Source organism: Telmatherina bonti, assembly GCF_933228915.1.
Source record: "Telmatherina bonti genome assembly, chromosome: 11".
In the NCBI taxonomy this organism is placed as follows: domain Eukaryota; kingdom Metazoa; phylum Chordata; class Actinopteri; order Atheriniformes; family Telmatherinidae; genus Telmatherina; species Telmatherina bonti.
This window is the reverse complement of record NC_136629.1, coordinates 4,116,603-4,128,757: the sequence shown is the minus strand read 5'-3', so window position 1 is coordinate 4,128,757 and position 12,155 is coordinate 4,116,603. Positions and strand designations below refer to the sequence as shown.

Here is a 12,155-nt window from a genome sequence, read left to right as displayed (position 1 = left end):
GTTATGTTCCTGTCATTAGAAATGTGAATTCTCTGCAGCGTGAATTGTTTTAGCTAAGATACTCTCACAGCCAAACAACAGAAAACAAGCTTTATGACGTTCCTGCTCTTCCTCTGTGCATGTGTTTGTGCATTTCTCACTCCAGCCGAAGAATGGTGGCAAGCTCCAGCCCAGGGAGTAGGCCCAGGCTGCCATGAGGATCATCAGAGCCCGTTTCTTTGACAACACTCCGATGGAGGTTAGAGGTCGTGTGATGACGAAGTAACGGTCGATGGCGATCACCATCAGTGTGATCATGGAGCAGATCCCGAAGAGAGCGCCGCAGAAAGCATAGAGCTCACAACCTGCAGAGAAGAACATGACAGTCTTAATGTAGTCTTCATCCATTTGTCCATCCGTCCGTCTGTCCATCTGTCCATCCATCCACCCATTCATCCTTCCTTCCATCCATCCATCCATCTGTTAGTCCATCTATCTATCCATCCATCCATCCATGTTAAACTCAAGATTGGATCTAAATAAACAAACTGGTGAAACCAGTGTCAGCTTCGAACCCCCATTAGACTGTGATGGTTCCAGTTCTGATTCATTTCTTGATCTGTGATCATTTTGCTGTGTTTGGACCACTTTAGAGTCCACTCTGACTGGAAAACCAGTTTCAGATTAGCCCTAACCTGATGAAGGTGGCACTACGAGGCCAACCAAACCAGCTGGCTGCTCTGTTTTAAAAAGCAGTAGCTGCTTCTGGTGGACCCTGTGGCTGGTTCACTAGAACCAGGTTACTGCAGCAGTCATGGTTAAGAGGAATCTGTTTGCCAAAATGTCACACAGTTTCACTTCCTGTTTACTGTTTGACAGTCAAACAAAGTTTTTATGATGATTCCATGTCTCTGTTCACATCCTGCAGTCCTTCATTTCCTTCATAAAAGAGCTGTTTGTTTGTTTGTTTGCCTGACTGCTTGCCATTTCAGCAGAGGTGGGTTATGACCATAGACCATATATGAAAGATGGACGGAGCCTGGTTAAAAGTGAAGCCAATGTAGAAGTGCATAAAACTGCAGTTCCCCCTTCATCCACTAGGGGCTGCAAAACAGAGCAAATCCCCATAGACTCCCATGTTAAAAAGACCAACTTCACAGCAGAAATAAACATGTTTACAGCAGAAATAAACATGTTTACAGCAGAAATAAACATGTTTACAGCAGGAATAAACACGTTTACAGCCTTGTACAAAAATCCATTTTTGGTTTAATAGGTCAGGTTTACCTTCATGACAACTGTGGGGGGAGTGAATTTTTTCTAACTCGCCCGTTTAAAAGTAATTTAATCTCGAAGTTCGGCATATTTATGGGCGTGTCCTTTTGATTGACAGATACCCAATCTCCCGCTTCAAGTAAGAAGAACGTAGAACAACCGCGGTTTTTAGCCGGCTAACAACGTGACTTAGCTTTAGCCCGCTTACCTCCGTTAGCTGGTTCGCTCCTGTTATCTCCGGGTTAGCTCGGTTAGCTCTTAGCTACAGGCAGCTCAGAGTTCGCTATATGTCAATCATCCACCATGACACTCACAGACCCCCTCTCAGCTCCACCTCTTTGCCCATTTTTGCATTTTGTATGACACAACTCAAAAGAGATTTTCTTTCCTATCAGTCTACAGATGGCTGTGGATGCAGGAGTTTTCCTTCTAGGGAATATTCAGTTTGGGTCTTGTGCTGTTTTTCATTATGTTGTTTCTTCTTCTCTTTTTTAAGTAAACAGACTGACAATTTCTTCAGATAAACTGTTTTCACATGTCTTTGAGGGATCACTGTGCATTGTTGTACCTTTCTCTCCAAAGATCCACCTCTTGTGCATGCTGGTGGTGAAGAAGATGGGTGACTGCGTGATGCACATCAGCAGATCTGTGATGGCGAGGTTAATGATGAACATGTTGGCTGGCGTCCTCAGACTGCGACTCCTGCAGCACACCAACAAAAGGCTTTTAGATAATAATTCTGTCTGTGACCAACCATGTTTGTCTCCAACATGTTAGTCTTTGGAGGCTGTTGGGTTATAAACTCAGCAACTGTTTGCTTTTTGACTTCTGATTCAGTAAATCCCCCATTCTGTCTGACCTGAGTGAAATGTTTGTTAAATGGCAGTTCAACATCAATTCAACATTATTTAAACTTCAGGTAAATATCAGTTAAATGCCAGCTAATGTCCGAGAAATGTTAAATCAAGAGCAGTTTCATGTTTCACTGTCAGACTGAGGCAAAAATCAGGACATTTATACTCTGTCATATGACCTGGTTAGGGCTTTACCTTCTGTCTCCGTGCTAACGACACTTTAAACTGGGTACACAGATAAGGATTATTTAAATCAGAAGATCATTTTTATCTGGTAGAGACCCCACACATGGAGAAAGAAAATCAGGAATTGTACAGTTCTCAGGGTCACTGATGGTTCTGTCCTGCAACTGATCTAGAATCTGTCCTCTGAGCTGGAAATCTCATGTGATTAAACATGATTTAACAAAACTGAAGAAGAAGGAACAGAGCAACAACTGGATATACAAGATGAAGGGAAGGTCATCATGTTTCAGCTGCTTAGTCAGAACTTTTATTTTGGAACATAAAACACAGGAGGTGCATATAAAATGTTGAAGCAGATCTGAGAGCACAGTTACTGCACAGCTGGTGTGAGCAGATTATTCAATCATAATTCAATCCATCATAACAGTCTTCGGGATATTGATGACAAAAAAAAAAAAAAATACAGAACAACAAAACAGAAAAGGCTTTGGAAAGAAGCCTGGACACTCGGACTTTACGGTGTCCTGAGAGTCGGCCATGCTTGTTCAGGTTTCCATCAGCTTCTTTCTTCCCCAGAGTTTACCGGCTGCATTTCGCTCCACGTCACGACCCACAACGCCATGACTCAGGAGTCACCAGCCTTCCCCACACGTCAGTGGTTCTGCTTGTCAGCTCCAACCCGTTTGGATCAGATTGTCGGGACAAACCTGCGCTGCCGACCTCCGAACCATTCTATTGAACAGTCTTATAAGACCTCAGATAATCTGGTGTTTGGCATCCTTGGTGATCCAGCTTTACCGAACAGAACGTTGTCTGTTGCCATGGCAACACATCAGCATGAACAGGTTCATAACATTGTAGCAGATGGAGGCTTCCTAGAGTGAGAAAAACCTGATCACAACTTTTTCACACATTCAGTTCATCTCCACTTTATCCTCCCAGTCGTCCCCTCATCCATTCTTCCTTTCCTCATTTATTCATTCTTTCATCCCTCAATCCTTCATCCATTTATCCATGTTTACCATTCCGCTGTCAGGGGGTGTGGGTTCTGTGAAGCATTTTTCCACCAGAGGGAGCCAGAGGAACCATTTTCTGGAGGGTGTTGAATTAGGGATCATCTACCAGCACTATATCTGCAGCTGATTGCCAGTCCTTCGTCGCTTGAGCGTTGAGCCTCTGTGGTAAAACCTAAGCCCTCCAGCGAATTCCTGTATCCTCTAACCCTTGAGAAACTTTAAGAATTCTTGTTTTTTTCCCAGAGACACTCCTTTGTGGACTCTCCCGAGCTCCCTGTGATTTTCCTCCCAGCGGCCAATCATCTCCAGCAACCACTCCCTACCAATAACCTGGCTTTCTCTCCACTGGCTATCCTCCGGATCCGATCAGCTTGTCGCTGCCTATCCGCCCTCCACCGAAAGGACCCTCACTGGCTCCCACTGCCAACATCCATCCTCTCGGACCTCCTGACATCACCCAAATTCACGGCAACTCCGAAACAAGTGGGACATCTTCACTTCCCAGAGATTTATTCCATAATTCCATTACTCAGATCTATCTTTGCAGAAAACCCCGCCTTCGGGTCTTTCCGGAACCATCCCCTCAGTTCACCAAATAAACTATTTTCACATTCTCCAGATTGCTTGATCTTGCATGTGGGTCCAACATCTTCACACCATGACATCTGCATTCTTCCCTTCATATTCCCTCCCTTCCTTGGATATTTCCCACCTGTTGTTCCAGATTTGTTTCATTCTTGGATGTTTTTTCTCAGCTGAATGTGGGGGGGGTTTTTGTTTTTTTTCTTCCCGCGTTTCAGCCTCTCAGGAACCTCCATGGTGGATATCCTCAGTGTTATGTGCACGACTCTTAAGGGACGTTCTGCGTATTTGAATGCATTTTAATAATTTGTAACGTGTATTTAAGAATCTTTTGCATTGTTTCCTGATTAGGATGTCTCAGTTTTCTTTCGGTGCGGTACCAAATTGATCAGGTGTGAGCAGATCAATGCGACTTCTCAGTCTGAAGAATCATGAGCCTGTTTCAGCTTCACACTTAAAACAACCACTCAGACCTGCTTTAGCTGCTGGTTAAGTCTGGTCAATGGAACAGCCATCATAAACCAGCCCAGATTGTAGAAGGAAACGGATCAATACCCATCCCAGAAACAGGCCGATCAATATGTCAGTCGAATTGTTCTTAAACGGAGAGGCTTCTTCAGAAATGGTTTGTCAGACAAAGCTGTTTTCTGAGCAGAGATGGCAACTCGTTGGGGCAGAAGTTCAGCAGGTGTCACAATCAGCCTTGCTTCCTCCAGCATTGCTGCTTGCCACACCCCTAATCAGTTCACTGCTCTCACCTGCCTCTGCCACCTGTTCACAATCCCCATCAGTTCAGCCTGCGCATATATGCAGCCTCCACCATTCACTCACTGCCAGATTGTCATTGCTCTCATGCCTGACCTTCCAGCACTCCGACCGCAATTGCCTGCCCGTTACCGACCTGATCCGTCCCCGACTTCCGCTTCCTGCCTTGCCCTTGAAGCCTGCTCCCCAGTGGTTACTGGGTTTCTGTCCTGGAGGACCCCCAACCGTGAGTTGTGGATCTTCACTCACCTTGTTGTGCTAGGTGTCCACTCTGTCGGCCCAGAGGAAAGTTACTCTGCCCTGCTCTGCTCTACTCATTGGGAACCAGAGTTCAACTCCAGCACTGAACCTCACCAAGTGGCTGAAATAAAAACTGTCAATCTGCCCAGATCTCTTGTGCTGCTTTTGGGTCCTTTCTCCGATCATTTCAGCAGGTGGTTGTGATTAAACCCAAACGCAGCCCGGCTCAACGTTTACGCCCATCCGCTGTCCCCAGCCACTTCTTTTAAAGCGCAAAGCAACATTTTATAACCAAACCATGGGGAAGTAAACCTGATTTCCACATTGTTGTACATGATCATCTCATCTGTAATTTATGCTTGTTCCAGATCTTCCTGCTGAAATTGTACAAACACTGTGTTGTTCTCAAACACAAACGTTGCCTCATTGTGAATGTGATGCCTGCAGCAGGTTCAGGTAAAGCTGGGACAGGGTCTGTTCACTGTGTTTCATCACCGTTCCCTTAACACCAGTCAGCGTTTGGGAACCGTCGACACTGATTGTTGAAGCATGTAGAATTCTTTCCTCTTGTTTGGTGCTCAACTGTTCGGGGTCTCCCTTGTGGTGTTCTGCACTTCACGATGCTCCACAGTTTCAATGGGAGACTGGTCTGGACTGCAGGCAGACCAGTCTCTTACTGGTGCAACATTATTGGTGTAATATTATGTACTGTCTGAAAATTAAAGCAAACATTTCTGTGCAGACAAAAAAGTCACATTGAAAAAAAGACGTTGATTTTGCTTTTTGCTTAGAAATTTACTGAAAACAGCTGTTTATTTCTGGAAGCTGGTTGTGTCCCGCCGTACCTGCTGAAAGCGTAAATCACCAGGAAGTTTCCCACTATGCCAGTGATCCCGATGGCGAGGATGACAGAGCCGATGGTGTAGTGGGCGTGGTCAGGCACGTCCACGGTTGGGAAGGGGTGCGGGGCCTCTGGCACCATCCCCACCTGCAGAACAGACACCTGGATGAGACGCTGTAGCAGCAAAATAAATAACGTCTAAAAAGAAGTAAACAAAGATGTTTTACTAGTCCTTGATTACTACTATAATTAACTGCAATTAATACTAAATATTTTTTTCAATTTATTTTAAGTTTGCACTTTAAAAGAGTATAACATACATAAAAAAAATAAAATAATAAAAAACAAGGAAGAAAACTTCAAATAATGTGCAGTATGTGTAAATACTAATATAAATTACAGTGCAGGGGAGGCCGGGCTTATAGAGAACCTCACCATAATCTAAATATATGAATAAATTTAGTTGATTATACCAGGGGGAAAAAAAACACACAATGAAGCATAAATTAGATACAAATAATGACAAAAAAAACAAGTGCTAAATGCTTAAACAGCACAAATAGAATTTAAAAAAAAAAATCAAAACAGGACAATTTACCAAGATCCCACTGAAAATAGATGTTTTCAAATTATTTTTGTATACTAACAAAGAAGGTGATATAACTATCAAATTAATGTATTTATTCCATAAATTCATCTTTTATGGGCCAAGTGACTATTTTTGATCACTTCGTTTTCTTTCATATTCAGCATGAATTTTCCACTTAGAATAACAATGTGGAGTCATTATTTCCCAAAGTAAAAATCAGTAAATTATCAATGAATCAATGAAAAACTGCCCTCACAGGTGTGTGTTCACTTCAGACATAGAACATCGCTGATGGAAGGTGCCTCCATATCTGCACTAATATTTTTACACATAACTACTGCACAACAAGTTGGTCTTTTACAGGTTTAACCTTCCGAATCTCCTCGCAAGAAAGCTCTAAAATCTCTAGACACCAATATTCTGTATCACCATCTTTGTGGTAAATAATCATAATTATTGTGCTTTAGAGTCTGCTGTAAGAAGGTTTAGCTCCCTCACATTGAGCCAATTTGTTGAAGAGCTGGTGGCAGTTAAACAACTTATGAGCAGTGAGCAGAGGAGCTGTTGAGAAAACACACTTTTAGTAATAATACACAGTCTCGGCAGCATTTACCTCATCCAGTGAGAAAGTTCCAGTCCGTCTGTATTTAAGTGAAACCTAAAACTTGTCCAATCAGGTGAGTAATCGTGTAATCTGTCACTTTTCAAGAGTAGTGCAACATCGTTTGCATTTTTTGTGTTTTATTAAGTGGTGTAAGGTCAAGGTGCAATAACGTGCGCTTAGCCCAGACATGTGCAAATTAACACTGTCACATATATATGTGACTGATCACAGAGCAGTGCGTGACCTGCGTTGCTCAGGTAGGAGAAGTATTTCCAATCTATTCTAAAAGTTCCCTTATATGTTATATAAATGAAGGGATAGAAGAAATGGATATTTCAGAATTGATCTGTTTATCACTACTAATTAATCTTTTCAGATAACAACTTAGATAAAAGCATATATCAGGGGTCAGAAACTAGATTTAGCCTGGGGTCAAAATGACCTTTTTAAAATGACCTAAAACCTGTTTTTTTTCTTTTGTTATATTACATTTATTTATACATTATTGCATGTTATATTCAAATGTAATCTGTAAAACATATTTATATTCTGTGTGATCCAAACTCAAGTGTATTTTACATTTATATTTTAAACACCTCCACTGTCTGAAAACTCAGACAGAAACAGCTGTTAAACTTTCTGCCTCCAAACAGGAGGCTGAGAGGAGGAGAAGCTGCAGCCAGCTTCCTTCACTTTACGTAGCAACAGCTAGCTGCAGCTAGCTTCGAGGTAAACTTCCCTCACTTTACGTAGCAACACCCAGTGCCATTTAGTAAAAAAGTTACGACACTCTTTGAACTCGCTGATACGCAGTCCCGTGGTTTATGTAGCCCTCCATAGTTCCAAACAGCTCAGCGTCGTCAGTCCAGTTGAATGAGTTCTGGCAAGAGGGAGGACAAATACATCAATTTTCCTCCTAATTTTTCCCTCAGTATGGTCAAAGAATGTGTATTGATTACTATATTGTCTATATAATTTATCAAAGCTTTATTTTTGGAAGCAGCAGAAAGACAAAATTGATCATACTTTTACACTGTCAACAGAAACAAGATGGTAAACACCATTTAAACCTCCATTTAAAATGGATTTTCTCTGCTATCTCTGCTAGCATGGAAACGCTACACTTTGTCCTGCTACACTGTGCCAGTTAGTACCTGTTTAAGCTTACCTTCACATCTACATTATACAACAAAACCTGTTGTATTTCTGCCTGTTGCCTGGATTTACTGTCTGCAAATTCTCCAGCAGTGGAAACCAGTCTGTCTGTTCTAATTGGTGCAAGATGGGAAATTAGCTGAATGGTAAAGATGATCTCAATAAATCATTTTAAAGATGTTATTAATAATTTGAAGGACAAGTGGCTGCAGATGCTTTGAATGATGAATTGGAAATAATTTTTCTAATGAATCTACTTTAATAAATTACTTAATATTTCCAATTAATTTATTCTAATAAATTATAGGAGACACCATTGTTACATTGTTTCAGTTACAATATTTTCAGTTCATATGATGATAATCTTTTAATAATCTTACATGACATCATTTACATCATGTACATAATCTTACATCATTAACCTTCACGTACCAGTTAAAAGTTTTCCTCTGTGTGCTGTTTGGATAAACAGGACATTCCAGTGACGTGCAAGGTCAGAGTGGTCTGACCAAATTTGATGAACATTTGGTTCCTATCAGGATGGTATCTTTGAGAAGAGCACACATACGCATTGGACTTTTGAACCAAGCAAACACCCACACACACACCCCCACACACACACACACACTGAATTGTATCAACTTGTATGAATGTCATGTAGTATCTTTCTATAAATGGCTTGGGGGGATTTTTGAAGCTCAGACTTCTGAGATGAGCCTCCTTGCAAGTTAAACAAGATCGTCTTGTCTGGCTTCCCTCTTATTTAATGATAATTATGTTAAGATGTTCAGGATTTAAACTTAACATATTTGGTCCTTCTGAAGCCGGATTCCAAGGTCGGTGACAGCTGAGGATGAGGGGGAGACACGTCGTTTAGTCTGTCGACAGCCGGGGCGTGAGTGCGTCCTGTAACAAAGTCCTGTGCCGTGAATTCGTCACTTGGCTGGTGATGTACCCAACTTTCCTCACTGGACATCGGTTGATAGAATTTTGAACATCTGGAGCCAGACGATGTGAAGAGGTGAGATAAGGGTTTTCTTTTCTTTCTTTCTTTCTAAGTGAGGCATCTCCGCCTAGAAGGAGGTTGGTTGACTACTTAAGCTAGTTAACACAAGGGTTCGTTGACTAATTTATTTAATCAGCAAGAGGTTTCTCCACCTTTCTTTAAGGAGGTTAAGAGGTTCGTTAACTAATAAATTTAGTTAGCAAGAAGGTTTTTCCGCCTTTCTTTAAGGAGGTTAACGGCATCTCCGCCGAATAAGGAGGTTAAAAATGTGTTGGTAGCTCCGCCGGAAGTGAGCCTATAGCAAGAGTTAGGTCTTTCTTTTTTTTTTCCTTCCCTCCTTTTCTCACCTCGCATGTGTGTGTATGTGTAAGGAGAGTTTGTGAGTGTGAGTGCCACTCTCGTGGAATCATGGGACGGTGTTAAAAACATCTGATCATGTGAAGTACATGAAAGGAGTGGAGTTGATTTACGCTCTAACAGACACGTAATCTGTAAAGAGCACAAGTTGTCATGATGGGAACAAAAAACAGTAAGACTGCCTTAGAGGGAGTTGGTAAGTTCGTGGAACAAAATTTCCCAGGCAGCACAAAATTTCAGAGGAAATGGAGCAAGAAGTATAAATTTACAAGAAGATTAACAGTGGAAGAATGTGAAAAGCTTGTGAAACAACTGACTTTGGAAGTAGCAGAGAGGACAGGGAAAAAGAAGCAGAAAAAAGAGTTTCAGCTCAGGATGTCAAGGTTATGGTTAACACAAGCTCGAAGACGATCAGAGAATAAACAAACAGGAGTTTTTCAAATTAGAGATTTCAGTCATTCCCACTAGTCATGGTATGGTTGCAGTCTGTGGAAGAGAAAGTCAGGATGGATTTTTTCATCAGAGCCTCAGAGAACCACACTTTTATTGGTCTTTAGATATTTCACAGAAGGACAATTCACATACACCACTTAAGTTAATTCAATTAGCAACAGCTGAAATTGTCATGTTTCATCCATTAACATTATTAGTCCCTCACGAGGTGGAAATTCTTCTCATGCAAACAAAAATGACTTTTCTGTCACAAGCTAGACATTTATCTTTAGTTGCCACATTATTGTCTCAGACACATTTGACAATAAAACGCTGTAAAACTGAATTCAGCAACATTGATCTCGTCTGAGGAAGATGGTGAAAAACATGTCGGCCAAGCTTTAACAGAGAGATTGTGCAAGCCCAGACCTGATCTGTAAGATACACCTCTTGGTTATCTTAAGGTCAGGGCTGCTCACGTCTTCTCCCAACCCAGAGTGCAGAACAAAACTATGTTCTCCACAACCAGACACGCCGTGGTGTAGCGGCCATCGGGCAGATGGAGGCAGGTGGAGGTGCCTCCATGCCCAGGAGGAAACCTGTTGTACAGCTGCAGATGTGTGCAGATAGTGGAGACGCTACATAACATGCTACTAAATGGTAACGTGTCATCATCCAATCTGAATGATTGTGTTGTCAATCATCCTGTTGGAACCAAACGCTGCTGCTTTACGTCTAGAAGTGATGCAACACATCAGAGGTGGAGAATTCTCATTTATTCACAAGTTTATCTTTGTTGTAATTTCTGTCAGGGTGGTGTTTATTTCTCTCCATTTCTGCTGGTGGACGTGGTCTACCTGTCCCTGCTGGTGGATGTGGTCTACCTGTCCCTGCTGGTGGATGTGGTCTACCTGTCCCTGCTGGTGGATGTGGTCTACCTGTCCCTGCTGGTGGATGTGGTCTACCTGTCCCTGCTGGTGGATGTGGTCTACCTTTCCCTGCTGGTGGACGTGGTCTACCTGTCCCTGCTGGTGGATGTGGTCTACCTGTCCCTGCTGGTGGATGTGGTCTACCTGTCCCTGCTGGAGGACGTGGTCTACCTTTCCCTGCTGGTGGATGTGGTCTACCTGTCCCTGCTGGTGGATGTGGTCTACCTGTCCCTGCTGGTGGATGTGGTCTACCTGTCCCTGCTGGTGGATGTGGTCTACCTGTCCCTGCTGGAGGACGTGGTCTACCTTTCCCTGCTGGTGGATGTGGTCTACCTTTCCCTGCTGGTGGATGTGGTCTACCTGTCCCTGCTGGTGGATGTGGTCTACCTTTCCCTGCTGGTGGATGTGGTCTACCTGTCCCTGCTGGTGGACCTGGTCTACCTTTCCCTGCTGGTGGATGTGGTCTACCTGTCCCTGCTGGTGGACGTGGTCTACCTGTCCCTGCTGGTGGATGTGGTCTACCTGTCCCTGCTGGTGGATGTGGTCTACCTGTCCCTGCTGGTGGACCTGGTCTACCTGTCCCTGCTGGTGGATGTGGTCTACCTGTCCCTGCTGGTGGATGTGGTCTACCTTTCCCTGCTGGTGGATGTGGTCTACCTTTCCCTGCTGGTGGATGTGGTCTACCTGTCCCTGCTGGTGGACCTGGTCTACCTGTCCCTGCTGGTGGATGTGGTCTACCTGTCCCTGCTGGTGGACCTGGTCTACCTGTCCCTGCTGGTGGATGTGGTCTACCTGTCCCTGCTGGTGGACCTGGTCTACCTGTCCCTGCTGGTGGATGTGGTCTACCTTTCCCTGCTGGTGGATGTGGTCTACCTGTCCCTGCTGGTGGATGTGGTCTACCTTTCCCTGCTGGTGGACGTGGTCTACCTTTCCCTGCTGGTGGATGTGGTCTACCTGTCCCTGCTGGTGGATGTGGTCTACCTTTCCCTGCTGGTGGATGTGGTCTACCTGTCCCTGCTGGTGGACCTGGTCTACCTTTCCCTGCTGGTGGATGTGGTCTACCTGTCCCTGCTGGTGGATGTGGTCTACCTGTCCCTGCTGGTGGATGTGGTCTACCTGTCCCTGCTGGTGGATGTGGTCTACCTGTCCCTGCTGGTGGACCTGGTCTACCTGTCCCTGCTGGTGGATGTGGTCTACCTGTCCCTGCTGGTGGATGTGGTCTACCTGTCCCTGCTGGTGGATGTGGTCTACCTTTCCCTGCTGGTGGATGTGGTCTACCTGTCCCTGCTGGTGGACCTGGTCTACCTGTCCCTGCTGGTGGATGTGGTCTACCTGTCCCTGCTGG

The 12,155-nt window shown here is 43.9% G+C and overlaps 1 protein-coding gene across 1 annotated transcript in view; it reads right to left on the bottom strand.

Moving 5' to 3' along the window:
* LOC306762817 (melanopsin-A-like) overlaps positions 1-12,155 on the bottom strand; it is a gene marked incomplete at its 3' end in the record, with an annotated part of 64,043 nt that overhangs the window by 30,735 nt on the left and 21,153 nt on the right. Inside the window, exons 2-4 of the mRNA XM_079249440.1 lie at positions 5,743-5,885; positions 1,823-1,956; positions 141-344 (exon numbers count right to left, since the gene is read on the bottom strand). Of these exons, the coding sequence (XP_079105566.1) occupies positions 141-344; positions 1,823-1,956; positions 5,743-5,879 (475 nt within the window). The 5' untranslated portion in view covers positions 5,880-5,885. The remainder of the gene's footprint in view (positions 1-140; positions 345-1,822; positions 1,957-5,742; positions 5,886-12,155) is intronic.